The 27,832-nt window shown below is 34.9% G+C and overlaps 2 protein-coding genes across 3 annotated transcripts; one reads left to right on the plus strand and one right to left on the minus strand.

Moving 5' to 3' along the window:
• Window positions 1-3,996: 3,996 nt before the first annotated feature.
• On the minus strand, window positions 3,997-4,677 carry LOC120078991 (uncharacterized). Its single transcript, XM_039033154.2, has one exon. The coding sequence runs from the start codon at window positions 4,675-4,677 to the stop codon at window positions 3,997-3,999; it is 681 nt and encodes a 226-aa protein (XP_038889082.2).
• Window positions 4,678-5,536: 859 nt separating this feature from the next.
• Window positions 5,537-17,318, plus strand: LOC120084419 (7-dehydrocholesterol reductase-like protein). 2 transcript variants are annotated; one of them, XM_039040199.2, is made up of 3 exons: window positions 5,537-5,870; window positions 6,317-6,467; window positions 16,812-17,318. In XM_039040199.2, the coding sequence occupies exons 2-3, from the start codon at window positions 6,320-6,322 to the stop codon at window positions 17,096-17,098; spliced, it is 435 nt and encodes a 144-aa protein (XP_038896127.1). In that variant the 5' UTR covers window positions 5,537-5,870; window positions 6,317-6,319; the 3' UTR covers window positions 17,099-17,318. The 2 variants fall into 2 exon arrangements, with proteins under 2 accessions (XP_038896127.1, XP_090161921.1); XM_090305795.1 differs by having other exon boundaries at window positions 5,616-5,883.
• Window positions 17,319-27,832: the final 10,514 nt, after the last annotated feature.

Raw genomic sequence — 27,832 nt, forward strand, 5'->3', positions numbered from 1 at the left:
TGAAAAAGCAGCCGAAGTTGAAGAGAGCGTTGTGACCATGGTCAGTGGTATGGGTAATTATATTCTGAGAGGTTGGTCATCGCAAAGGAAAGCCGGAGGGTGAGTTAAGAATTTCTTGAGTATAACGCATACTTGAGGACAAGCACGATTCTAAGTTTGGGGGTGTGATGACAAGCAGAAATGCACGTCATCTTAGGTCTTTTATTTAGAATTATGAGGGCTTTTAAGCAGAATATGCGGCAATTATGTTAGGAATTCATAAGAAAATGAGTTTGCATCGTTCAGCATTAAAAATCTCGGTTAACCCACTATTATGCATTATTATGCGTTTAATTATCTATTTTTGTAGTTAACGCAGAAAGCGGATGTAGACGTGGAAGACGGGCTATCGCATAGACGACCCATGTGGAGAAATTCTCCATCGCAAACGCGAATGCATGCGTCCATTGCATAGGAGATGCGATCGTCAAGCGATTGCAGTCATCGTGCAGAAGTTGCGGTAATCAAACGAATATGATTAGTGCAAGATTGCGGCTACACGATGATAACCATAATAGAGGGATGAACGCAAGGTTGGTGGAATGGAAGCATCAACGCATATCTCGGGAAAATCAAAAGATGATGTTGACAGTTCACTTACCACGTCGTTAACAGCAGAGATTCAGAAAAGAACCATCACGCCGCGAATGTCAAAATCTGAGCAGGTCCATTAATGTTGTCGATGATCAAGCTCTATAAATAGAAGCCGCTGAGTATAACTTCAGACCATCCAAGGTTTCCATTCAAGGTTTTCCTACCTTCGGGTGGATCCTTGTGATCCAGACCAAAGCGTTAGAAGAAAGCTTAAGAGTTCTTCATCTCCTTCATCCATTCCGAGTGACGACTAGAGCCTTCGATGGAGTTAGATCTCGAGAGAGTCAGCTCCACCACCCTTCCATGACACCACCGGTAGCCTTGACACACATCTGCTGGAAGCAAGACATTGCTTCCAGCTGGTCATTTCATTTTCTCTTCTTTTCTTATATTGTATTGTATTACATTTTGGATTAAGAAATTAATACATTGTGTGTTCAATGCATTTCTATGTTTCCTTCGATTCCATCTCCATCTTTCTTTGCTTAGCATCTTTAACATTCATTGCATTACTTAGTGAGATTGTTAGAGTATCGCATACTTAATCATGTGGCATAGAAATATGAAACATGTAGCAAACCATTGGGAGGTGTGCATTGCGTGAGTATTGTGAGAAAACCTTATTTGCTTAGTGTGAAGCTGTAGCAATGTTTGTCTATAGGCGGACACAACGCTTGTCTATGAGTAAAGTCAACAACAACTAATTGCCCGAGAGGGTAAGTGGTTGGTCGCATTAAGCAATGTAAGCAAGTATTCACTAGAGATAGGAATAATCTTACATCAGCTAAGTTTATGTGATTATCTTGTCTTATGAGCGCATCATTCATCATTTAGGCATACTTGAGAGAATAGTTTAAAAACCAAATCTAAGACTCGGGAGAGCAGATTGGAATGCATAAGCAAGAATGGGGAACTTAAAGATAAGCTCTGTTTGCTATTACACAGTGTATGCACCCTACGGATAGGATATTGCATGCGTCCAAAAGTAGGATATGGTGGTATGTGGTCATCACGCTTATGTGTGAGAGCACGTGAGCGGGTTATGGAGGCTTAGGCATAGGCTTCTCGACATTATCGCATATACATGGCATGCGTCCTAGAATTAGGCACAAGTGTGTGTAGCATGATCGCATAGCTTGCGTTGGCTGAGGTTGCCCTTGCGGCCAAGCTTAGGGTTGCGATGAAGACATCTTCACATTTTCTCTATTTTTCCATGCATTTACTACGCGTCAACAGTTTCCGTGTCTGTACCTCTCATGCATACTTCCAATGCTTTGTCTGTTAGATAGGAGTAGAAGTAGTTTATAGCTTATATCCTCCATCATTCTTTTATTCAACCGCCGCAAACACATTACAGCATAACATTTAGTTACAAGTCTCGGAGTTCGACCTCGGATCACCGAAGAAACTTGCGTTCACGTTATACTTCGCGTGAATGCAAGAAAACTTGTGACGGGAACGCATGGTCATCGCATACATTCGTTAACGCATAGTTTCATTCCAATGCATGATCACCGACGCATGAGTATCAACGCATACCTTAAGACATGCATTGCATAATTGCGTTCATTAATTTTTGTCATCAGAATGCCTGACAGTTAACAAATGGTGGATATCGTGACTAAAGAGTTTAGTCAGTTATTCACGTACTGTTGGAGCTTCGAGCCATAGGTCTATAAGGTCCCCTTGGTAGCTTGGATACAAGTTGAAAGTTAGTTTTTGGGTCAATTTGAAATGTTCAAATTGACAAGAGGGAGTTCGATTATATATGATATAATTGAACTAGTTAATTATATATGATATAATTAACTTTATGTATGAGATACATTAATTTGGAGGAAATTAGATATAAATATGATTTATATCTAGTGGAGGAAAAATACTATGATCAGTATATGATATTAATTCATAAATTATGAATATGATGTGATCATATTCATTGTCTCTTAATTGGACGGTTAAAAGGGTATTGGGACGACGTTTCTTCTGTTTTGATAACGGATGAGTAAGTTGAAAGATCACTTTGAGACCCATAAATAGCTCATGGTATGTTAAGTATGGGATACACGGACATTGTGTTAAAGTGTGTCATCACTTAGAAAATATGTGCCAATACGATAGTGCCTAAATGATCGTTTACCTATACGATATTGTTAAATGATTACACCCACGCGCGCTATTTACTAAACGATCGTTTACCTTTTCCTAAGCGATTGTTTAGCTCCGATATTTACTAAATGATCGTATAGACGATTGCTTAGTTTTTCTACATGATTGTTTAGACGATCGCTTACCTTTTCCTACACGATCGTTTAGATGAGCGCTTACCTATTTCCTACACGATCGTATACTTCACTAAACGATCATATACTTCACCTAAACGATCAAGCATTTTGTCTATATGATTGACGAGCCTATCTTCTACTTCCTTGATTGTTGTATATGATCTCTTTCCTCCTTCCCTCTACCAAATCCGAACAAAGTCCACCATTTGGATTCTCACTCCAAGAATACTGAGGGCTCTGAGTGGTGGTGTCATCTTCGTTTCCTTTTGTTCGTGTGGAGATTGTTCGAGGTAGATGATTGGGTTTTGCTGAGCAATAGCTTACCGCCTCAGCAAAAGTGAGATTTGTTGTGAAGAATAAGTCTTCAACTGGTATGATCTCTCGATCTCTTATTTACTGTTCTTTTGAGCATGTCAATATTTTAGCATCATGAATGCATTTTAGTATGTTCGAATGTATATGTGGAAATTCTGTCAAAATGAATTGGAAAGATCCGCTTTCGCTCATAGGTACTCTTGAATAAGAATTCCTTCATAAACATCACAAGCGTTTGTACAAACTGTTTACAAACTACAGGACACAAGACTTTAGGGCAACAACCCTAATAGTTCGGCATCAATGCGCCCGTATACGGGTCGATCATCGACCCTAGTGTCCATATATCGCCTCTCCCTATTGGACATGATCAATGATGTGGGTGTGATCCTTGTCTATACAAAACAATGAATAATTTGTTAGTTATATGTGTCATTCACCTTAAATCTAAGTAAATTATGATGTAATACACTAACCTTGATGGACTCAAACACGTCTCGCACTATTGTTTTAGTTGGGAATGAGTATGTACACTTCCACCTCAGAAATAGAGGTACGACATGTTCATTGAGTCGGGTTGCAACTTTTCCGACAGCCGTTGAAATGATCTCGTGTGCTCACTGCTATCATAATTCATAAACGATTATAAGACAAGCATAAGTAGTAAGTGACATTAACACTACAATTAGTAGATCTCATATGGCTAATGAATGGATATTACCTGAAAAGCATGAGGAAACCCCACTAGGTTATACTTGACGAGTTAGTTTTTATTGATCTTGGACCTTTTTTCGTAGTTCTCGGTCTTGCCACTCAATCCTCCTTGTAGTCCAAGTAAGGTCCTCTCCCACAAAACATTTCTCCAATCCATGGAGTTGAAGTAATCTAAATCTTCCACGTCAATTAATAAGGTCTTGTCGATATTGGTCCTCGTCTTCTCCCTTCCCATCATAGCCAATTCAATGTAGTAGACTAGTGTCATCTTCACAACATCCATATCATTATCACACTCCATCTCCTTGTACATTGTCTCTAAGGTACCAATATGGATGCCCCCTACGAAGTCATTTCCCAAGTACCTATTATGTAGAGATTCAGTTCCTTCAACCCTCCTCACAACTACTGAATTGGGTGACCACCACAATCCTGTCATCAATAGGAAGTCTTCTTTGGTGAATGTTACAATTATACCATTCAAATCGAATGCCATTGAATCCTTCCTATGGTCTTCAACCTCCCTTAATAAAATGCAGTGGACCAATGGACTGTTGAAGATAATGTCCAAGTCCACAAATCGACCAAATACAATCTTCCTGAAGAGGGCAAGCTGAGTGGGAGTAAGTTTCTCTTTCACAATCTTGTTAGTTGTCCCATTGTGAGAGGATGACCTGGTCGCTTGGCTTGCGAAACGATCATGGGGAGGAATCTTAAATTGTCTAGCCATCCTGCACATAATAACAAAAAACAGGGAAAAATAAGAATTATGTTCAATACTCGAAACATGATGCACGTTTCTTGATGCACGATACAAGATACTCGATTTCTCGATACTCGTTTTCTCGATACCCGATACATGCTACATGGTGTCCCTTACTCACTACATTACAAGTGACTAGATGGCCGATTGTCGAGCATTCAGTTTGATTTTCTACCTTCATGCATTATCCAACTCAAACCCTAAACTCTAAACAGTCCAAAATAACAAAAATTTGAAAATTGAAATGAAACAAACTCAAAGTCTTGCCAAACATGCAAGATATGAAAATAGAAATGAAAACTGTGTCGGTCGAGTATCGAGCAACATGCAAACGTATATCGAGGAACATGATGCAGAGATAGTCGAGTTTTGAGTAAATGATGCCAAAATACAAAAAACGAAAAGAATGTTATCTAATGATAGATGAGTTAAACTACAAACAAGGAGAAGAATGTTATCTGATGTAGTGATAGTGGAGTTTCGAGTGTAGAGATCTTATCATCGAAGGATATACAATCGGATAAACAGAGAGAATAATTTGAGCTCATGGGAAGTGATGAAATAATAGACTTCAAACAGGTTTTGAATTCAAAATAATCGATCATCGAGTATGATGTTGATATGATCGAGTATACACGTGTCGATTGCAGCCGTATCGAGTGACCATGATGCTGGGTATCGAGTGACCGTGCATTAATGAACGTGTGACGAGCCATCGAGGATCGAGTAAATTCGTATTGATAGACGCGAGGGATATATCTCAAGGATGAATCGATAAAATCACATGCTTATGATATAAACGGAAGGTCCCTTTCCATTACTATCTCTATTGGAGATCATTGTACGTTTGACTCTTCCAAATGAGGCTATTGGTACAAGAAAAGTTGGTCCGTAACATAAAACTCAGCGTTCCTATTTCTCGATGTAAAATGTAAGATGAGCGCAGTCGGGAAAACGCCATCTCTATGAGTGCAGCGAGTAACGGGTCGGATTAGTTCGGAAGGAAAATTCTATACCCACCCTCCGCCCGTAGCAGCGAGGAAGAACAAAAGCATTTTTGTTCATGATAGGAAAGTAGTTGAAGCAAATTGGAATCTGCGTCGTTGCAGTAGTTGAATCTCGTCCTCAGAAGTGGAGAGAAATTTTCTTTGGTCCTCTAGGTTTGATTCTGAAGTTCGAACCCTTGCTTTCACTTTCTCCCTTTTCTTTTACCTTCAGTTTATGTATTTATGGTTACGATTTATGAGATGTGATTTTCAACCATCACCATAACTTTGTTGAATTTTCCTTCCTTACAAGTCTATTATTCTATCTACTTCTCTTGTTGCCTTTCGAAGAACAGCAAAGTTCCAAGTACAGCCTAAGGTTAACTGACTACCAAGATGATTGAAAAAAAAAGACCTAGTTTTTATATTTTCCTTTTCGGTTTCCATGTTTTTTGCTGGTTATTATTTGTTCATTGAAATATACACAATATGATACTGCAGTTGTATTTTCCACCTTATCTGCACCAATAAGGGCAAAAACATCTTTCTGTAGCTTGTTGAAATTTTGTACTTCGTATGACTTTTTATCTCCTTGAAGGAATCTCTTCCCCTTTTAATAGGCAATGTCTTCCTACGATAATGTTGTTGGTGGGAAGTTGAAGCTTAAAGGGAAAGCTCTTGATGTGAAAGTAGGTGGGGTGAAGAAGAAAAAGAAACTTAAAAAGAATCAAGACCAAATATCTCGAGAACTGGAAAATGAGCATCCGGCAGGTTTGTTATTCAATTATTATTGGAATTGTTTGATTTGGATATGATTGAATGCATGTTTATGAATCATCCATATTATTCTCATGGAAAAGAGTGAAATTAAAACCGGTAGATTTGAACATTCGAGATGAAAGAAAAGTAACAAATAACAGAGGAATTTTGCAGGAGAAACCCTTAACTTTTATATATGAAAAATAATTGTCCCTAGCCATATAATAAAGGCTTGGGAAGAAAGCTCCTACGATCTTTCATCAAACTGAAAAGTACTGGACTATTTCTCAGTCAACAGATTTAGAGAATAACAAAACAAAAAATAACAAAAAACCACTAAATAATACAAACTAAGCTGGCACTTCAATGGGCTATCTTAACGGTAGAGAGTGCACTGAAGCCAATACTTCACTGTATATTTCCTCCATCGTACAGACAAACTTTACTTATGATATGCATCAGTAAGCTTCTTCAATGAAGCATGCTCTTCCATAAGAAATCTCCATTTCCATCTAGCCAATAAAGCATAATTATGATGTTGAATTTTTTTTGGGATGAGAAACAATTTCATTGATTAAATGAAATATCCAAAGATATCCATTATAATGACAAAAATTACCAACTAGACCTCAATTTTGGAAGTTGAGTAGTCTCCTAATTCACATTATGTATATCTCCATCGCCATGAGAACCTTCTAAGAAAAAAATCACAAATCTACATATCCAAAATCTTTGAGACCTTAGTTGGAAGACAAAACAAAGATAAGTAATTAGTTAGCGTACTAGCAAGAGTTTGTTAGGTACTCAAACACCTTGGAGAACCACACCTTAAAAACCAACTATTGAGGTGAGAGAACCAACCACTTAAGTACCACATTGGTCATCCCATTCGAACCAATGTGGGACAAAGGTAGCTCATACTACCTTGGTTTCCAACGGAGTTGCCTTATAAGCTTATGTCTAACTACGCTTCAAGATAAAAACATACTTCCAATTATGAAGTTTGTGTTGAATGCGCTCGCTAATAGGTTGCCAAAAAGAGTAGGATTTAGAATTACCTCCCAAGTGAAAATTGAGATAGGTTAAAGGCCAATGATCCTGTTCTTTGCATCCAAAAGTAGGCAAGATCTATCCATCTCAGAGTCAACAATATGAATCCCAACTAGTTTGCTGTTAGAGAGATTGATTGTTAAACCCGACACCTTCTAAAAGATATTAACAATCTCAAAGAGATGATCCAAAGTAGTTGATCATCAATAAAAAACAGAAGGGTGTGTCATTAAATTGAGGATGGTTCAAATAGGAGGATGCACCAATTGGATTTGTTGGAATATTACCTAAATGAGCACTATGGGCCAAAAGTTGACTAAGACATCATAAACCAAAATAAATAAGAAAGGCGAGAGGGGGTCATCTTGTAGAATGTCACGAAATGGGATGATCTTCCCTCGAGGTCTACCATTTATGATGGTAAAATTGTTAGCATTAGAGATACAGCCTCTAATCCATGACCGCCAAAGAGTACCAAAACCTTTAGCTTGAAAACTACATCCAGATAGTCCCAATCAATTGTATCGGATGCCTTTTCTAGATCTAGTTTGAGAACACTTTCCCTATGAGGGGCAATCCAATCATCAATTAGTTCTTGCCATTAAAAAGGCATCTAGAATCTGATTATTGGCAACAAAGGCTAGTTTAGTTTCAACAATGGTAGAAGGAAGAACAAGCTTTAAACAATTAGACAAAGATTGAGCAATAATCTTGGATGAACGAGGAATGAAACTGATAGGACAAAAATCAACAATCAATTTAGAGTCAATTTTCTTTACAATCAAACCGATGCAAGTCTCGTTCATAGATGCATTAATAATGTTAGAAGAAAAGAACTCATGGATCATAGCCATAACATCCTGCTTAAGAGTACCCAAAAAAAAATGGAAGAATTCAGTCGTAAAACCACTAGGACTAAGAGACTAACTCAACCTTATAGAAGAAATAACATGTAGAACATCTACTTAAACATACAGAGGAGGAAGAGGAGGGGGAGGGGGGGGGACCAAAAAGAACAAACTAGCCGCTTGTGCTCTACTGATTGGACAATTTCTTTGGAAGATCTGCATTTTAAATGTTCATTAATATTTTTGTACTTTATTATAAGAAAATCTCTCTGTGGAAAAATGCTCTCCCCCCTCTCCCCATTTCATATTTAGCTCTGTCCACCATGCCTCATCCACCGCTCCTTCCACCGTCACTTGAAAACTTTTCTCCCTCTCTCTGGTTGTACCAACTAGTGGGAAACATTTCAAGCTTTCTGAACAAACTCAATCCAACATTCACTCATTTTTTGTCTCATGGAATTCTCTTGAATGGCTTGCCTCTTCATTCAACTCTCTTTTCAAAGATCCTTGCAACCATAAGTTCTTCCGAAAGTTAAATGATGAAGGTGATATCCTTTGAATTGAAAAACACAATAACAAGTATGGTTATTTTGCAGAGATCACCTTATTGGAACAATTCGGCCGCCACACCAATATCCTCGTCCCAACTATGGAAAACAAAGAAGGGTGGTTTTCTTTCTTCTCTTTTGTATCTGACTACCCCAGGAAGCCTGGCTCATTTTACAATACATCTTCCACCACTAACCCACCGACATACAGTGTTGCTGTGTGTCACAATCGCACTTCCTGAAGCTTCACTTAACGATTGTCCGACACTTGTTCCCGCTCACGAACAAGTCAGCCAATTCAAATACGAACAGCCAATGGCACACCGGGTGCCTCTTGCAACCTCCACCCCTGTTTTTGGAGAAAACGGTTTCATAAAACGGGTTTGGAGAAAAGGTTTTCATAAACAGTTTGATTGTAGGAATAGAGAAGAGAAAGATTGTAGTAGGCTAGAAAGCAATAAGCAACAACAACAACTTTATAACATACTACTCCGGGTATGGGGAAGTGATGGTTAGTCTTATCCCCATATAATGCATTTTGAACAAAAATACATCCGCTACCCTTACATATGGAAATGGGCGAGCGGTCACTCACTAAGAAAAGAACATATAAACCTAACTACCTAGCAAAAGGAAATACATAGGATGAAAACATAATAAAAAGAGGTGGAGGCAGTCATGCGGCCATGGGCAACACGCCCTGGACAAGCATGACTGTGACACTGTGCAAGCAAGAAGCACCTGCCCTCCAATACCAAACAAGACTCCAACACCGACAAAACATGATAATTCTAAACCATTGCTAGCCCGTGTTCATCCTTAATTTAATTGGAGTGCAATGGTGATTGTCGAACGGTTTTCATTTAGTTATTCATAGCTAGATATCGAGAATCCCTCCAAGCATCTCTCCCATCTAGCTTCTCTATTAATCCTCTCTCCGATGACAAAGCCCAACTTTACTTTTATAGTGCAGAATTATCTCATAAACTGTGTACAAACAAGGATTGGATCACCAGACCAACGGAAACTTATGTTTCTTACTCCATTCTTACCCTCATTATTTCAATAGCAAATGGTGGATGGATTGATGTCTTTCATGTCCAATTACTCACTGGACAGAAACCATCTTCAGATATATTGGTGACATGTGTGGGGGTTATTTTCATCCATACAGAAATATATTACATGCACAAGTGAACAAACAATGAAATATTTCACATAATATCAAAAATCAATATGAAAAACGAAATGGTGATTTATATAAAAAATTGAATCAATCTCTATTAGTATATTTCATATATTTTTTAGAATGTTTCCAAATAAACAATGGAATATAATGGCGCACTTGTACATTGCCTAACATTTATTGTCTCTAGCAACTATAACTGGACTATGGGCAATAGAGATAGCGATTTTATCGTCACAATAAATCTGCATAGGTGTCTCCAAAGGAATCTTCAATTCTTCAATTATTCTTTTGATCTATGTGCCCTCATAAACTTCATAAGCTAAAGCTCTAAACTCAGCTTTAGGGCTACTTCTAGCCACCCCATTCAGTTTTCTGCTTCTCCAAGTAACTAGATTTCCTCCAACGAATGAATAAAATAACCAGAGGTAGATCTTCTATTTGTAACACTTACTGCCCAATATGCATCAATATAAACTTCTATTTGGAAGTGATTATACCTTTTGAATAAAATACCATTTCCAGGAGGTCCTTTCAAATATCTCAAAATTCTATAGGCGGCTTCAAAATGAGTTGGTCCAGGAACATGCATAAACTAACCAACCATGCTCACGACATATGCAATATCAGGACGTGCATGGGAGGGACGGTTTGTTCTAACAAGTCTCTGATATTCTTCTTTGTCCTTTTTTTCTTCAGCTTTTGCTACTTGTAACTTTATAGGGGTTTCTACAATTCTGCTACCAAGTAAGCATGGTTCTTTAAGTGTCTCCTTTGCGCATTTAAAGATAAAAGAAAATACTAGGGGCTTCACACTTCCCATGGAGTTGGCCGACGTCGAAATCAACATTAGAATCCAAGCTGTGGTTGTCGGAGCATAGGGCCGGCGGAGAGAACCAAAATCATCACAAGGAATTAGCATTAAAGAGGACGTTAAGTGAGATGCTTCTTGTATCCCTGAGTGTGATGCTTTTCAACCTGAAGTCTTTTCAACTGAGTGACATTAAAGGAAAGCTTCTAACTAGGATTTTTAGACTTTAGATTGGAAGGAGAACATTTTGCTTCTGCTTGGTCAGAATCTTCGCTACTCAGGCTAACATCTGATTTATCATTTGAATCCTGAGTGAGATGCTTCTTGTAACCCTGAATGAAGGTTCCCTGAACAAAAGAAATATTTGAACCGGGGATTGTAAAATTGGTTTAGACAATAATGGGTGAAGAATGATGTTTACTTATGGGTCTTTCTGCTACAATAATAGTAGTCTTGTAGTTGTAGCTTTATTTTACCCAGCTCTTTGATGTACCATAAGCTGAAAAATACTGTGCACATCATAGGCAATATTGAACTTGGTTTGCTGTCAGTTTTTGAAATGCCCTGTAATGGTTGGGGAAGCATAACCAAACATAAATAGTGGATGTTATGGTGGTGTATTAAGAATAAATGTAGGGGAATTAGAATAAAAGTTAGTTAGTGAACAGTTAGTTAGTTGTTATTCAGCCTTACTTGTAATCAATTTTCCTATAAATAAAACCTCTCCCCCTCATTTGAGAGAGAATTGATATTGATTCAAAATTAGAGTTTTTGGTTCACACCGAAAGTGGTATCAGAGCAGCAGCATTCTTGGACGAATGGCAGGAGGAAGGCACGTGCATTCGAGAGGAGAAGATGATGCTCCGAATTTAGTTCAAGAGGTGGAAGACACCCTCACTCTCTCTCCAAGATCCACCACGCAATGCTTGCTGTTCGTGGAAAGCACCTTGGAGGGAATGCAAGAAACGTTGAACTATCTTCAAGAATCTGTGGCGATGATCATGAGAAGGATGAATGTAGGGTTGGCACCGACCCAAGTTGAAGAGGAAGCTTTGGTTTTCAATCAAATTTGGGGAAGAAGAGGAAGAAGAGGCCTTGGAGGACTAAAAAATTTCCAGTTTCATCAAGAAAACTTTCAAGAATGAGGTCCAAGAATCCATAGACCATTCCAAAAAGAACCAAGAAGACGTCTAATGGTGCAAGAAAGGCATCAAGAATTCCAAGATTGGAGTTCTTCGAGCGAAGATGATTTAGAAGAAGAGTATTTTGATGCAGAAGAGGTCGAGAAGGCAGAGGTAATGCTCGGGGAGATTTTTTGACTTTAAGATGAAGATAGACTTACCTTTTTACAATGGTAAGTGTGATATAGAGGCATTTCTTGATTGGATCAAGAACACGGAGAATTTCTTCGATTATATGAACACTTTGGAGCACAAGAAGGTACCATTAGTAGCTTTTAAATTGAAGGGGGTGCATCTGCATGGTGGGATTAATTGGAGGGAAATCATCAATGGCAAGGCAAGAGACCTATTTGAATGTGGGAGAAGGTGAAGAAGTTGATGAAGGAGAGGTTTTTTTCTTCCAAATTATGAGCAGACCTTATACAATCAATACCAAATTATAGACGAGGCTCTTGGTTAGTGATTGATTTCGTGGAAGAATTCCATCGTTTGGGGGCAAGAACCAATTTGGCCAAAAATGAACAACACTTGATTGCAAGATTCATTGGAGGATTGCGTATGGACATCAAAGACAAGGTGAAACTTCACAAGTTTAATGTGTTGGCTGATGTAATTGCTTTTGCCGAGACTGTGGAGGAACTTAATGAAATGCAATCCAAGAAATTTTCAAGAAAGAACCTGTGGGAGGCATCTTCGAGCAAGAAAGTAACTTCCTCATCCAAAATCACTAATCAACCATCTTCCATGTCCTCGGTCAAAGAAAAAGAGAGATGGCTTGGAGGGAGTGGCAGAGAAGTCCATAGAAACAACAATTAAGAAGAAAATTCAAAACCCATATAATCAGCCCTCGTGCTTTCGATGTGGCCAAGCTGGTCACTTATCCAATGAATGCCCACAAATAAAGATGGTAGCTTACATGGAAGAAGGAGATGAAGAAACCTTGATTGAACACAGTGAATAAGAAGAAGAAACCGAGCTCATTGAACCGGATGATGGATATAGGGTATCTTGTGTTCTCCAAAGGATGTTAATCACTCCCAAAAAAGACTCAAACCCTCAAAGACATTGCCTCTTCAAACCACGTTGCACAATTAATGGCAAAGTGTGCAATGTCATTATTGACCGTGGAAGTAGCGAAAATTTTGTCTCCAAGAAGTTAGTGGCAGCCTTGAATCTTAAGGTGGAAGCTCATCCAAATCCCTATAAGATTGGTTCGGTGAAAAAAAGCGACAAAGCACAAGTAAGTGAAATTTGTACTTATCCCCTTTTCAATTGGTAGTAATTATAAAGACCGAATAGTATGTGACGTCTTTGAAATGGATGTTTGTTACATACTCTTGGGAAGACCATGACAATATGAGCCTTGCAAAGGGGAGAGAAAATACTTATGAATTCCTTTGGATGGGCAAGAAAGTAGTTCTACTTCCATTGAGTAAGAAGAATAATGAGGGAGTTAAATAGAAAAAAGAGGACAACTACCTTTTTACCACAATCAGCGGTAGAAGCTTGCTGAAGGAAAGAGAGGCTGATGTTTTAGGACTTTAATTGCTGAAAAGTCCAAAAACACTCAAAATGGTGAAGTCCCTCTAGAAATAGAGAAACTTTTTGATGAATTCCCTCATTTAAAAGATGAGCATGAGGGACTACCACCCTTGAGGAACATCCTGCACCATATTGATTTTAACTCAAGGAGCAACATTATCACACCTTCCTCATTATTGAATGAGCCCAAAGGAGTAGGAGATTTTACATCAACATATTGAAGAGCTTCTAAAGAAATGGCACATCAAACCAAGTTTGAGCTCATGTGCAGTGCCCGCTTTACTTACTCCAAAGAAAGATGGAAGTTGGAGAATGTGTGTAGACAGTCGAGCAATCAACTGAATCACAGTGAAATACCGTTTTCCAATTCCAAGAATAAGTGATCTACTTGATCAACTTGGAGGGACAGTGATTTTTTTCAAAAATTGATTTGAAGAGTGGCTATCATCAAATAAGAATAAGGTCGGGCGATGAGTGGAAGACCGTGTTCAAGACCAATGGAGGACTTTTGGAATGGCTTGTTATGTCATTCGGTCTTTCAAATGCTCCTAGCACATTCATGAGACTCATGAACCAAGTATTAAACCATTTTCTTAATAAATTCATTGTCGTATACTTTGACGATATCTTGGTTTATAGCAAGAGCATTGAGGAGCATCTACAACATCTTCACAAATTGTTTCAAGTCTTGACAACAGAAAAATTATATATCAATCACAAGAAGTGCCGCTTTCTTGTGGAAGAAATTTCTTTCCTTGGCTTCCTAATAGACCATGGTCAAATCAAAGTCGATCTAAAGAAAATTGAAGCTGCCACTCAATGGTCTACCCCCAGTTCTGTAAAAGATGTTCAAGCATTCCTTGGCTTGGCTTCCTTTTATAGGAAATTTATCCCGAACATCAGCTCTATGACAGCACCCTTGACTCGTTGTCTCAAGAAAGGGAGCTTCACTTGGGGCTCAAAATAACACAACAGCTTCGAAAACACCAAGAACAAACTGAGTAGCAGCCCTGTTTTGAAACTACTAGACTTCTCCTTACCTTTCGAAGCGGTAGTATTGGAGTTGTACTCTCTCAACAAGGTCACCCACTTGAGTATTTTAGTGAAAAACTCGATCATTCAAGGTAGAAATGGAGTACATATGAGTAGGAATTATATGCTCTTGTTCGTGCTCTCAAACAATGGGAGCATTATCTTTTATCCAAGGAGTTTCTCCTAATCACAAACCACTTTTCACTCAAATACTTACAATTTCAAAAGAATATTAGCCAAATGCATGCGCGGTGGATTTCATTTATACAAAGATTTGAATTCATGATCAAACATCAATCATGCAAGGAGAACAAAGTTGCTGATGTTCTTAGTAGAAAATGGCTTATTCTAACTACATTAGCTACAGAAGTGACTACATTTTCTCACCTTACAAAATTATATGAAAAATGATCGAGACTTTGCTGATATTTGGTACAAGTGTACTAATTTGTTGAATGTTGAAGACTTCCATATTATGGATAGTTTCTTATTCAAAGGAGAACAATTGTGTATTCCTTATACATCTCTTTGAGAAGCCTCCTAAAAGAAGTTCACTCCAAATGTTTAGCAGGGCACTTTGGCCAAGACAAAATGTTTGAATTAGTAACCAATCGATTCTATTGGCCTCAACTTCGAAAAGATGTTAATAATTTTTTCAGAAGGTGCATTGTTTGTCAAAAAGCCAAAGGAACTTCTACAAATGTCGGATTATATACTCCATTACCGATCCCCACAACCATTTGGGAAGACCTATTTGTTGATTTTGTTCTTGGTCTACCCAAAACACAAAGGGGATATGATGCAGTCATGGTGGTTGTGGATCGTTTCAGCAAAATGGCCCATTTTCTAGCATGCAAGAAAACGAGTGGTGCAGTCTATATTGCTAACCTCTTCTTTAGAGAGGTAGTTCGACTTCATGGAGTACCAAAATCTATCGTCTCAGATAGAGATATGAAATTCTTAAGTCATTTTTGGCATACTTTATAGAAGTTTGACACTAGTTTGAAATTCAGCACCACTTCACATCCATAAACTGACGGCCAGACTAAAGTAACCAATAGAACATTGGAAATCTCATACAATGTTTAAGTGGTTCACGACCAAGGCAATGGGATTTATCCCTTGCTCGAATGGAATTTGCTTTCAATCGTATGAAAAATAGATCAACGGGAAGATGCCCCTTCGAAGTAGTATACACTCAACCTCCTAGACTCACATTTGATCTTGTCAATTTATCTTCTTCTGTGGATATTAGTTTTGAAGCTGAAAGTATGATTGAAAGAATAGAAGAATTGCACCGAGAAGTTCATGACCATTTAGAGAAGATCACACAGTCTTACAAGGAAACTAAAGACAAATCAAGAAGAGAAGTCAATTTCAAAGAAGGAGACCTTGTAATGATTCACCTATGTAAGACAAGATTCCCAACTGGAACTTACAACAAGCTGAAAGATAGACAATTGGGGCTTTTAAAAATCCTACAAAGATATGATTCAAATTCTTATCGCATTGAGCTACCGGTTGACCTTCATATCAATCCAGTATTTAATGTAGTAGATTTCAAATCCTACTTTGTTTCTGATGAATTCCAGTTAGCTTCTTGGTAAGCCTCGGGATAGGATCAAGTCTGAATTTTAGGGGGTGGAATATGGTGTACTGAGAATAAACGTAGGGGAGTTAGAATAATGTAAGTTAGTGAACAGTTAGGTACTTGTTAATTAACTGTTATTCAGCCTTATTTGTAATCAATTTTCCTATAAATAATACACCTTTCTCCCTTATTTGAGAGATAATTGATATTGATTCAAAATTAGAGTTTTGGTTTACACTATATTGTTACGCCCTTCGTTTGTTACTTTGTTTTATATTATTATAATCCTTTGGAATTTATCCTTTTTCTAAGATTCGTGCCTAGTCTAGAGTTTTAGAATTTGATTTTGATTGAAGAACTATCTTATTATTAATGTAGATAACATAATATAACTGGTGGGCATATTATGCCAAATATTGAATAACCTGCTTAAGAAAAAAAGCCATCTGTAGCCTTAAGTGTATCCTCAATCCTCATCGTCATTAATTGAGTGTTTCCAATTCCTTTGTTCTCATGATGATGATGATGATTGTGTGACTCTACAATCTCCTTTGGTGATAAATGTAGGTGGAAGTGCTGCAAGTGGTGAAATGGCAAGTGGTGAAATGGCAAGTGGTGCGAATGAGGAAGAAATAGATGAAGCCAAGAAGTCAACCGAGGATGGGAAGGTTCCTCACTATGATGATCATCTAACACCAGCGGAAAGACGTTATATTGAACAGAAGGAGAGAATTGATGTTCATAGACTGGCAAAGAAAGCTAATAAATCTCATCGTGACCGGATCCAGGACTTTAATCAATATCTGGCCAACATGAGTGAGCATTATGACATTCCGAAAGTTGGCCCTGGCTGATTTTTCTTCTTCTTCTTCTTTTTTTTTTTTTTAAATTGTATTTTGGTTTTTTGGTCACACTTGACTTGCTCATTTGGATGGATGTGTTGTTGGGAAGTAGCCTTTAACCGGATCGTGTTTATGTTAACAGAGGGAACAAACCCTTGTTTGTACTTATTAGAGTGGATGCTGTGTTCTTGTTGGTATGGGTATGGATATTGAGACTTCAGTTTGAAACCTACATCCTGACTGCTTCCCACTCAGGTTTTTGGTTCTAAGGAATGGAAATTTTGTTAAATATTAGTTTTCAAATGATTTATAAAAATATTGTTGATTTTAAAATATTTGTAAAAATAATTGATGCGCGCTATCTCACACAAGGGCCCGAAAGGGCACGTGCCTCCTCAACTTATCGTATTTTGCATATTTTTTATAAAATTTAGGTAATATTCAACAATATATATATAAGAAATCATCTCTCTTTTTGAAAGTTGAAGGTGGCGTAGCAGTATGAAGAGTTTATGTTAAAGCTATAGGTGTGAGTTTGAACTTCTTCCCAACTTTTAAATTTTAATTTATTTCAAAATCAAAATTAACTTTTAAAATTTAATTTATTTTAAAGTTGAAATTTGGTAGTACGGTTACGTCCACCTAAAAAAATTTAGGATAAAAAATGTTTTAAATTTTCTAAAGAAAAATAAGATAATAAAAATGAATTTAGGTTTTCCTAGAAATAACAATCCTTAACTTAAATTTTGTCACTCCAATAAAAATTTAAAAGAAGATAAAATCAATAGCAATTTCTTTTTATTATAGATATCTTTCTCAACCTAAATTTTTGAACTCAAGTCTAGCAATATTCTTTTGAAAAGATATTATTAACTTTTTTTTTAACCTAAATTTTGGATTTATATTACTATATATTTATTTTAATCAATTTCAAAGTTGAAATTACAAGATAATTTTTCGTTTCCTCATCAGAATGTATCATACCATTCACAAGTAAATTTCAAAATTTTCTGAATCTTTTTAATTTCCATACTTTTAAATCTTTATAATAAATCATAATACTTTTGCAGAGTTAACTCTATATCAATGTGGAGAGACATTTTAAAAGAAAAATAACAATAAAGACTAAATAGTCATCATCTTACAAAAAATACCTCTGATTATGATAGATCTTACATAGAAATCAATTTAGGAGAACTAGTTACAGATCTTGGTCTAAAACTAAAAGTTCTAAATATAACGATAATATTTCAGATCAAGTTTGTACAACATACTTATAACAAGGTCTTTGTCAGTTTGAGAACCATATTTTTCCATTCACGAAATTTGGATCGATTTTAAGACATAAAAACTCGTAGATGATAGTTATAATTTATACTAAATTATTTAATCTATCGAGTTATGAATATTTTTTTTTTACAATTTTTCACAAATTTTTAATTACAAAGTATCCGTATGCAAAATTCCTGACTCTGCGATAGTCTTCATCTGATGACTTTCGTTGTAGTTTTAAAAAACTACTGGTTGGTACGATAGTTGTACGCTCAATCCTCTTCCAACTTCCAAGTAGCCCCATGGTTGAATCACACTTAATTCAAAGTTATCCTCGTTTTTTTTTTCTTTTCTTTACAAAATAGAATTTTACTTTCTTATCTAGTATGAAATAAAAATAATTAAAATTTTATTTCATAACAGAAGAATGGGCAATGTAAACCACATGCACACATAAGTCCTTCGTAATGGACGGTTTGCTGCTCAAAGACGTTGCGACACTAGCAGAGAAAGATATTGATATGAACCGTTCAAACCATCAAATTATTATTTATATTTTATTTAATAATTTTTTTATGTAATTTTAGTATTTTTCAATTTTACCTTTGTTATGATATATTAATTTGGGTATTTTTTTTCATTGTAAACTATGATGTGGTATTAGTGTTTTAACTGAAAGACTATCTAAAGCTTACTTTTAGATTGTTTGATTAGTCTACGATAAGTTGAATTTTAGTCTTTGTGCTTTCTCTTTCAAGTTTAGTCAAAAAGAACTTTTTGAGTTTTTGCAATTCGGTGTTGAGTTGCATGACAAGAATATTCAAGTGTGTTTGATCATCTTATCTTGTGAGCATTCGAATCTTAGGTCAAGAAGATTGTTAGTTGTCTCAAGAGCTTTAATCTTAATCCAATTCTTAAAATTGAAATCAAACTGATTTGGAGATTTATTGTTTGAGAATTAGGGATTCACATATTCAAAAGGTTCTTAATTTTAATTTCCTATGATTTTTATATCATTTGATATTAGAGTCTAAAACGCTTGAATATATCCGATAAATATTATCTTTATTTAATTGAGTTTAGAAATTTCAATTTTAGATTCTGTTCTTTGTTAAAATTAAAAAAAAAAAAAAATTAGAGATTGTTGAGTGAATTGATTGAAAGAAAGAAAAAACAAAAGAAAAAAGTTTTCGTTCGCATTCATCTATTGGCTACCGAGTGAATCGATTGAGGCAGAAGGGCTGGCGTGGATTGACTGACGTAAAAAAAGAAGAATTAAAAAAAGATTGTTTGCGTCTTATCCAACGCGAACAAAAGAAATCAAAAGTAGAAAAATATATAGTTTTTTTTTTTTGGGTCAAATGAAAAATTGGTACTTTTTTAAATTGAATGAAAAGTAGTCGTTTACCTATGATTACTTATTTGACCCTAAAACTCATTTGCGTACTGTGAATTATGAGTTTTATTGATACTCGATACTCAATATTCGATCTTCGATACTTGATCCTTAATACTTTATGCTCAATGCTTGATGCTCTACGCTCTATATTTTATGTTATATGATTTATGTTATATACTAGCTACATGCTATTCAATCCTCGATACTTGATGCTTCATGCTTGATACATTACACTTTATGCTCTATGCTATATACTAGCTACATCAGAAGTTCATTTGATGCTCGATTTAAAGAAATGCAAAAATGGAGGGGGAGGGAAGAAATGCACCAAAAGAACAAAAGAAAAATAGAAGAAGAAATGCAGAAAGAAAAATGCAAAAAAAAAAGGCAGAAAAAAGGAAAAAGAAAGAAAAAAAAAAACTTAAACAAATGAAAAAAAATATTGCAAAACGAAGAAAATAGAAGAATAATGCATTTAGGGTTAAAATAGTAACTTTATATAATAGTGACATAAGTAGAAGACCAAATGTCATTGATTTTCAAAATGGTATCCATTTTTCATTTGTACTTTTTATTTTGGATCATCTACCATAAAAGTTAGAGAGAAGTTAAAAGGAAAATTAGAGAAAAGATTGAGAGAATGATGGAAGTCTCAAAATATGTGTTATAATAGAGAATAAAAATTGATTTTTCTCACTTAAAGGCATAATGGCCATCTTATATGCTCATTTGTCTCAAAAGCCTTCACTTTAAAAAACTTATCCCAAAAGCTTTTAACTCCTAAAATTTTTCATTTTTTTTTTTGGTAATTTATCAACTTCGTATCAAATAGATCTTTGAACTCTAAGAAATGTCTAATAGATTTTTAAATTTTCAATTTTATGTCAATAAAGTTTTAAAATTTTAAAAAAGTGTTAATAGATCCTAAGATTTTCAATTTTGTATCCAATAGACTCTTAAAATTTAAGACCCTGTTTGATAATCATTTCGTTTTTTGTTTTTGAATTTTGAAAATAAATTTATTTCCTTCCCATTTCTTACAATCATTTGTTTCTTAAGTACAATGGTTGAATTTTTAGCCAAATTTCAAAAATAAATACAAGTTTTTAAAAACTACTTTTTTAATTTTCAAAATTTGATTTAATTTTCTAAATCATTGGTAAAAAGTAGCAAAGAAATTTGTAGGTAGAAATAGTGCTTATAGGTTTAATTTTAAAAAACAAAAAACAAAAATCAAATACTTACCATAAAATTTTCGATTTTGTTTTTAACAAGTATTTGATCTATTCAATTTTGTACCCATATTCACTTATCTACAATACATAAAATTGAAATTGTAGGGTTTTCATAATACATAAAATTAAATTTGATATCTAATAAATCAACACTTAATTAATTGGTTTTTTTAAGTTGAATATATTGTGGACCTATATATACAAAATTAAAAATTTAGGGATCTATTAGACAAAAATTTTTAAGTTTAAAGATTTAACAAAATTGAAAGTTTTGAGGACCTATTAAACTTTTTGAAAGTTTAGAGAGTAAATAGGCATAAACTAAAAGTTCATATACTAGACTTGTAATTTAACAATATAAAATGAAAGTCAAATCTTTGGATGTCTCATAATTTTATGTGAATATTTAAATTGATATGTGAGAATAATAATAAGTTAAATGTTAAAAGTTCAAATATTATTTTAGTTTTTGTACTTTTGTTTCTAGTTCATTTTACTCTATATTTTTAAAATGTTTATTTTAATTCTTGTACTTTCAATTTTTGTTCATTTTAATTCTTATACTTCCAAAATATTTGTTTAGTTCATGTATATTTTAAATATGACTATTTTGGTTTCTTCAATTTCCTTTATATCTCATTTTTTCAATTGAAATTTTAGCGTGATAATTTAATCATTTTTATTCCTAAAATGTAACAATAAATTTGTATTAAATGATTTATATCGTGTATAAATTTGTGTTAAAATTTTGTAAATAGTGATCAAAATGACTACTTTTAAAAGTAAAAGGACTATAATGAATATTTTAATAAACCAAAACCAAAAGACATTTCAAAAGTATTGGATGTCAAGTTTACTTCAATCAAATGTAATATCAAAAGTGTAACTATTTAAATATGTTCTCAAAAAACTAGTTAACAATAGTTTTGAAGGGAAACCAATGAAGGTTTCGATGCGAAAGCGAGGATCGATCATAATTTTAGTTTTACAGAATTCCAAAATCACAGAATAAACAAAATTATGCATTAATCAAAACTAATTTTATAGCATGCTAAACCATAAGAAATTGGGAAGAAGATCTTACCTGTCAAGCCAATTTCTTCACGAATTCCCCTCAAACGAATCATGAACACGATCCTTTTCGTTTTCTAATTCGAACACCTCCACAAAATGAACCTTATGTATTCTCTAGGGTTGAAAATTGGCAGGATTGGTGGACTCTACACTGAATTTGGAAGAAGGAAGAAAAGGATGAGAGGGTGAAGAGGGAAGTTTTTGTTTTCTATAAATTTTCTGCGGAGGGAACTCTCTCATCTTAGAAAAATCAAGAAAAAGAAGAATAGTGAAGAAGAACCTCCATCTGCACGCACTTGGTTTAGAGAAAATATGGAGAGTGACTCCCTCCTTTTAATTAAATTAAATATTAATTTAATAAAATTAAATTAATCATAATAATATACATAATAACAACCTTATTATATATAAATATACTATATGTTATATCAAATTCAACACATAACCTATAGTTTTACATTGTATCAAATACAATATAACTATAGTTTTATTTTCTCTCAACAATGCATAACATTTAATATAAATCACATTTATATTAAATTCAATTATATGAATTTCATCTATATAATTAATATTTGAATAATATCCAAATATTTAATTCCTCTCCACTATTTATAGTATTTAACATAAATCATATTTATATTAAATTTAATTATATGCATCTCATTCATATCGTAGCAACCCGACCTCCTAGAATTCAAGTTAGACCATTACTAAACACATGCATGGAACTTAAAACGATACTCTGCTAAATAAATAAGGTAAATTCAAATATTAAAAATAGACAATAGAATATCCATAAATCATAAATGATAATAAATAGATCTGAAAACAAATTTTAATAGTAAGTTTCAAACATCAAAACTGAAAATTGAAAAACATGAAAAGAAATCTAAATATCATGAGCGAAAACATAAAACTGGTCCCAGTGGCTTAATCACAGATTCCGCTTGTCAATCGCCGGTGCATAACAACATGAGAAAAGGTACCTGAAACAACAACATGAGAAAAGATGAGTATATATAAATACTCAGTAAGTAACCCCACTACTGAGATCAGGCAGATGCTGCCTACCTCTAGTGGAAACATATAAACTTCTCTAGTCCTCATGAGACACATACATACATGAAAAACTGATGTTTTGCCTTATATAGTAGTTAAGTATGCGTGAATCCCGAAGGAGACACAACCTCTAGTGGACATCTAACTAATCAGTAAGGACACCATCACAGTCTTAACATCATAAGTATCACAACATGGTTCTATAACATACATATACATCTCAACCTCATAGTTTTACGACATACATATACATCTCAACATCATAGTTCCACAACGTCTCAACATCCTTAGATCAACTACAACCCCATGGAATCAAATATCATCTCATGCTAGCATTCAAGTATCTATATGCATAATTAATCTTTCAAATTCTCATACAAGAACATACATTGGTTATACTATACTATCAGTCCATCATGTTATCGTTCTGTCATAATATCAATCTGTCATGCTAGCATACATCTAGTGTTTGGCCCGTAGGCAGTTTCCGTGGTAAGATTACTTACCTCGATTCGAAATTTCAAACAAATCAACCCAAACAAACAGTCTCCATAAAACAAATCCTGAATTAAATCCCTAACACAAAACACAATACTAAATCTCAATCTTTGAAGCCAAAACCAAACCATCCAGAATTTAATCTAACAATCTCTAAACCAATTGGTGTTCAAGATTAACCACAAGAATCGCAAACCGTATCCAGAACACTTGTGGAACAACTTTGAATCTGATGGATGGCCGCTTCAACAATTCCAACTCCAATTTAAAGTCAAATAATGCAACAAAATTAACTTTCATTCCAAATTTAATGGAGATCCAAAAATTCTTCATGAAACCCAATCAAAGATCTTATCCTAATCTAAGATTCCGGCGAAAATCCGAGGCTGAGCGTCGATCAGAATGACGACGTGGGTAGAAAAGTGGCGGGTCGACAGATTGGCTACAGGGAGAAGTGATCCGACGTGTATGGCAGCAACGGTCGTCAGTGGGTTCGCTCGCGGCACGGCTGGGAGCGTGGGTTGACAGCTGGAGCGGCTGGCGGCAGTGGTTTCGACTGGGAGGCACAACTGGGAGACGCGTGGGTCGCGTGGCTGGGCTGGACGGCTCGCGTGAAGGTGGCGAGCAGATCTGTGGCGGTGGGCTCGGCCTGACGGCGAAATGGAGGTGGGTGGCTTCGGCTAGACAGCGAGCGGCGGCTGGAGGGTTTCATGTTGCTCGCGGACGGAATCGTTAGGCGAGACGCGTGGAGGAGATCGGCTGAGGGGGGCGGGGGGGTCGACGCGACGGCGAGCGGCGTGGCCACAAAGTTGCGTCGACGATGGCTGGAGGTCCGACTTGGTGAGGGTGCTGGAGAAAACGAAAACGGAGGGGGCTGGGGTCTCGGGTAGCGTGAGGAAGAAGAAGAAAAGAGTTTTGTTTTATATATAAAAATAAAAATAATAATAATAATAACTTAAATAGAAATAAAATAAACATTTTATTTTATTTTTTTTCTTATTCTACTTTATTTTATTAAATTCCTTACATTCTCAAATTGAAATTAATTCTTGCTATAAATTTTCAAATTGAATAATTTCAACGTCAATAATTAAATTTCCATAATTACGCTTAAAGTCCAAAATTCTAAAAATGCCCTCAAATAATAAAAATTACTGAAATTACATTAATAATAAAGATTTGGGGTGTTACACATATAATTAGTATTTGAATCATATTCAAATTCCTCCCAAAATACTTTATATTATATTGTATCTAATACATTATATTAATCGTATCACATATATAATTAATTAAATTAATTATATCATATATAATTAATTTCTTCAATTAATTTGAATATTTTAAACTAATCCAAAATTAATTCTCAATTAAAACCCTGTTGAGCAACAGGGGAACCTTATGCACCTGTAAATTGAAGCTCTAATGGTATTTGGATAATTAATTAAACTTTTTAATTAAATTACCCAACTCCCATTTACTGTTGGTCATTCCACTAAACACCTATTGGGATTGGTGTACTAAATCTCTTATAAACTTTGTATAAACATATTATTGTTAATAAAATAAGTGTTATTTTATGAAAATAAATGTTATTTTATAAGCATATACTTAGTCCAATAAACTAAGATCCTAGGTTATTTTATGTAATTTAAACAAGTATGTAGAGACATACAAGTGGATCTTGTTTAAATAATTACCTAAATGGTCTATAGTAGATGGATAAGATTGGGTACCTTATTCTAGTGACACTACTGATACAACCCGCTTTGTAGATATTACAAATCTTGTAAAGTGCTACAAGTAATCTGATCACGATCATTCATGTGGAGACATGTGAGCAGAGGTATCCTATACAAATATTTTTTATAAGACTGAACCATAAAATGATTAGTCTCATTATATAACGTCGTTAATAATAGAGACTTGCATTTCATTAGGATGACCATAGGTGACATGACCTGAATTCTGAGTGAGTTGTGAACTCCTACTCATGAAGGTGGTCCTTTGATTTGTATGGGTGAGAGTGGCTAGATTGTCAACTCAATAAGCCTACCATTTCGAGGATTCGTCTGATTGGGGAGCTGGGAACACAGTTATACAAGACGGAATTTACTCATTCTCCGATGTTGGGGCAAGTGGATAAACTGCTCTCTTAAGAGTTGATTTTGGGGCTTGAACATAGTGGTCACACCCTCTCCTGGCCCGAGAGAGACTTTGTCATGGTTGGACTATGACTTATTGTTCATTAAAGGATCAGTGGTATTTAAGGAGTTAGATGTAACTATAGGGGCAAAACAGTAATTTTGGCCTAGCTGTACTTACGAGCAATTTGTGAAGGGTCATCACATTGTTGATTGGTTATATCTAATGGACACAGAAATTTATTTGTAGTACAAAGAGTGCAACTCTTAGACTTTAGTAGAATGACCGACAATTAATGGATGTTGGATAATTTAATTAAAGAGTTTAATTAATTATCCAAATACTATAAGAGCTTCAATCTACAGGTCTATAAGGTCCTCTTTGTAGCTCAACAAGGATTTAATTGAGAACTATTTTTGGATTAATTTGAAGTGTTCAAATTAATTGAGGAAATTAATTATATATGAAATAATTAATTAAATTAATTATATATGTGATACAATTAATATAATGTATTAGATACATTATAATATAAAGTATTTTGGGAGGAATTTGAATATGGTTCAAATACTAATTATATGAATGAGATTCATATAATTAAATTTAATATAAATATGATTTATATTAAATATCATAAATAAGTTGAGAGAAATTGAATATTTGGATATGATTCAAATATTAATTATATGAATGAGATTCATATAGTTGAATTTAATATAAATGTGATTTATATTAAAAGCAATGTATTATTGAGAGAAATTAAAACGATAGGTTCTGTTGTATTTGATGCAATATGAAACTATACACTAAAGGTTATATTTGATATAACATATAGTATATATATATATATATATATATATATAATTAATTAATTTTATTTTAAATTAATTTTAATTGAAGGGAGGCCTCCCCTGATCTCTCATCCATTACGTGATGTGGGAAGATGAATGACTCTCATTCATCTTCCTCCATGAATTACCGAGAGAATAGTTTTCTTTGAAAGAAACACACAGAAGAGAAAAGTTCTCTAAAAAATCCCTCTCCTCCTCTCCATTTTGACCCCTCTTCCAAACTTAGGATAGAGCCCACAACTCTTGTCTATTCTCAACCCTACAGAATATAGAGGATTCGTTTTTTGGTGGTGTCCCTTTTGAAAGAAGAGATCATGATCTGTTCGAGGGATTTCATGAAAAAATTGATTCTTCAAAGGTAAATTTATTTCTTCACTTTTTAATTAGAAAAGGATGTTGTAATTTTATTATTGAATACGTAATTTTTCTTCTTAATTCTGTAATTCTTGGGAATTCTGTGAAAAAAAAAGAAGAAAAATTGGGACTAATCCCTGTATTCCGCTGCAGAAACCTTCAATGGTTTTCCCTTTGATTGGTATCAGATCACGGTTTTGGATTCTAATTTTTTTTGTTAATTCCAGAATTTTATTTATATTTTTGATGGGTGCATATTGCATTATGAATGTGTGAGTTTTGCATATTGGATGTTTTCAAAATTAGCTAGAATTTACTATTTTAAAGTTGTAATTATCCGGTGTTTTGTACGTTTAATTTCATGTAATCGATTATGTAATTGTGTCATTCGTGATGGAGTTCTAGCTTCGAATCGATATTTTTTTAGCAAGAACGGAAAAAATTGGATGAACGAGCAAGGCAGAGTAGACTTTCTGCCTTTCAGCGTTGCATGCAACACTGTGGCAACATAAAAGCTAAAGTTGTAACACTAGCATCAAAACGTCTTGATGCTCCGGATGGTCAGTGCATGTGTCTAAATTCCACCAGATTGTGGCTTTGAGCCTTCCTAGCGATTTTTTTTTTTTTGCAGTTTTTCCCTTTTTTTAATTATTAATTTGTAATAATTAATTATTTATTGTATTTGAAGGAACTCTTATTCAAGAGTACCTACGAGCGAAAGTGGATCTTTCCAGTTCATTGTTGCAGAATTACCGCATATACATTCAAACATACTTTTATAACGCTAAAGGGATACAAAAATCATACTAGTTGAAGATTTCTTCTTCACAGCGAGTCTGAAGCCCAACTGTATACC

This window comes from Benincasa hispida, chromosome 1 (assembly GCF_027475165.1).
Source record: "Benincasa hispida cultivar pf3 chromosome 1, pf3_genome.v1.1, whole genome shotgun sequence".
Classification (NCBI taxonomy): domain Eukaryota; kingdom Viridiplantae; phylum Streptophyta; class Magnoliopsida; order Cucurbitales; family Cucurbitaceae; genus Benincasa; species Benincasa hispida.

Coding starts and splice junctions, on each gene's coding strand:
- LOC120084419 (XM_039040199.2), top strand. CDS start 6,320: ATGTCTTCCTACGATAATGTTGTTGGTGGGAAGTTGAAGCTTAAAGGG. Junction 6,468..16,811: donor GGAAAATGAGCATCCGGCAG/GTTTGTTATTCA, acceptor TGATAAATGTAG/GTGGAAGTGCTGCAAGTGGT.
- LOC120078991 (XM_039033154.2), bottom strand. CDS start 4,677: ATGGCTAGACAATTTAAGATTCCTCCCCATGATCGTTTCGCAAGCCAA.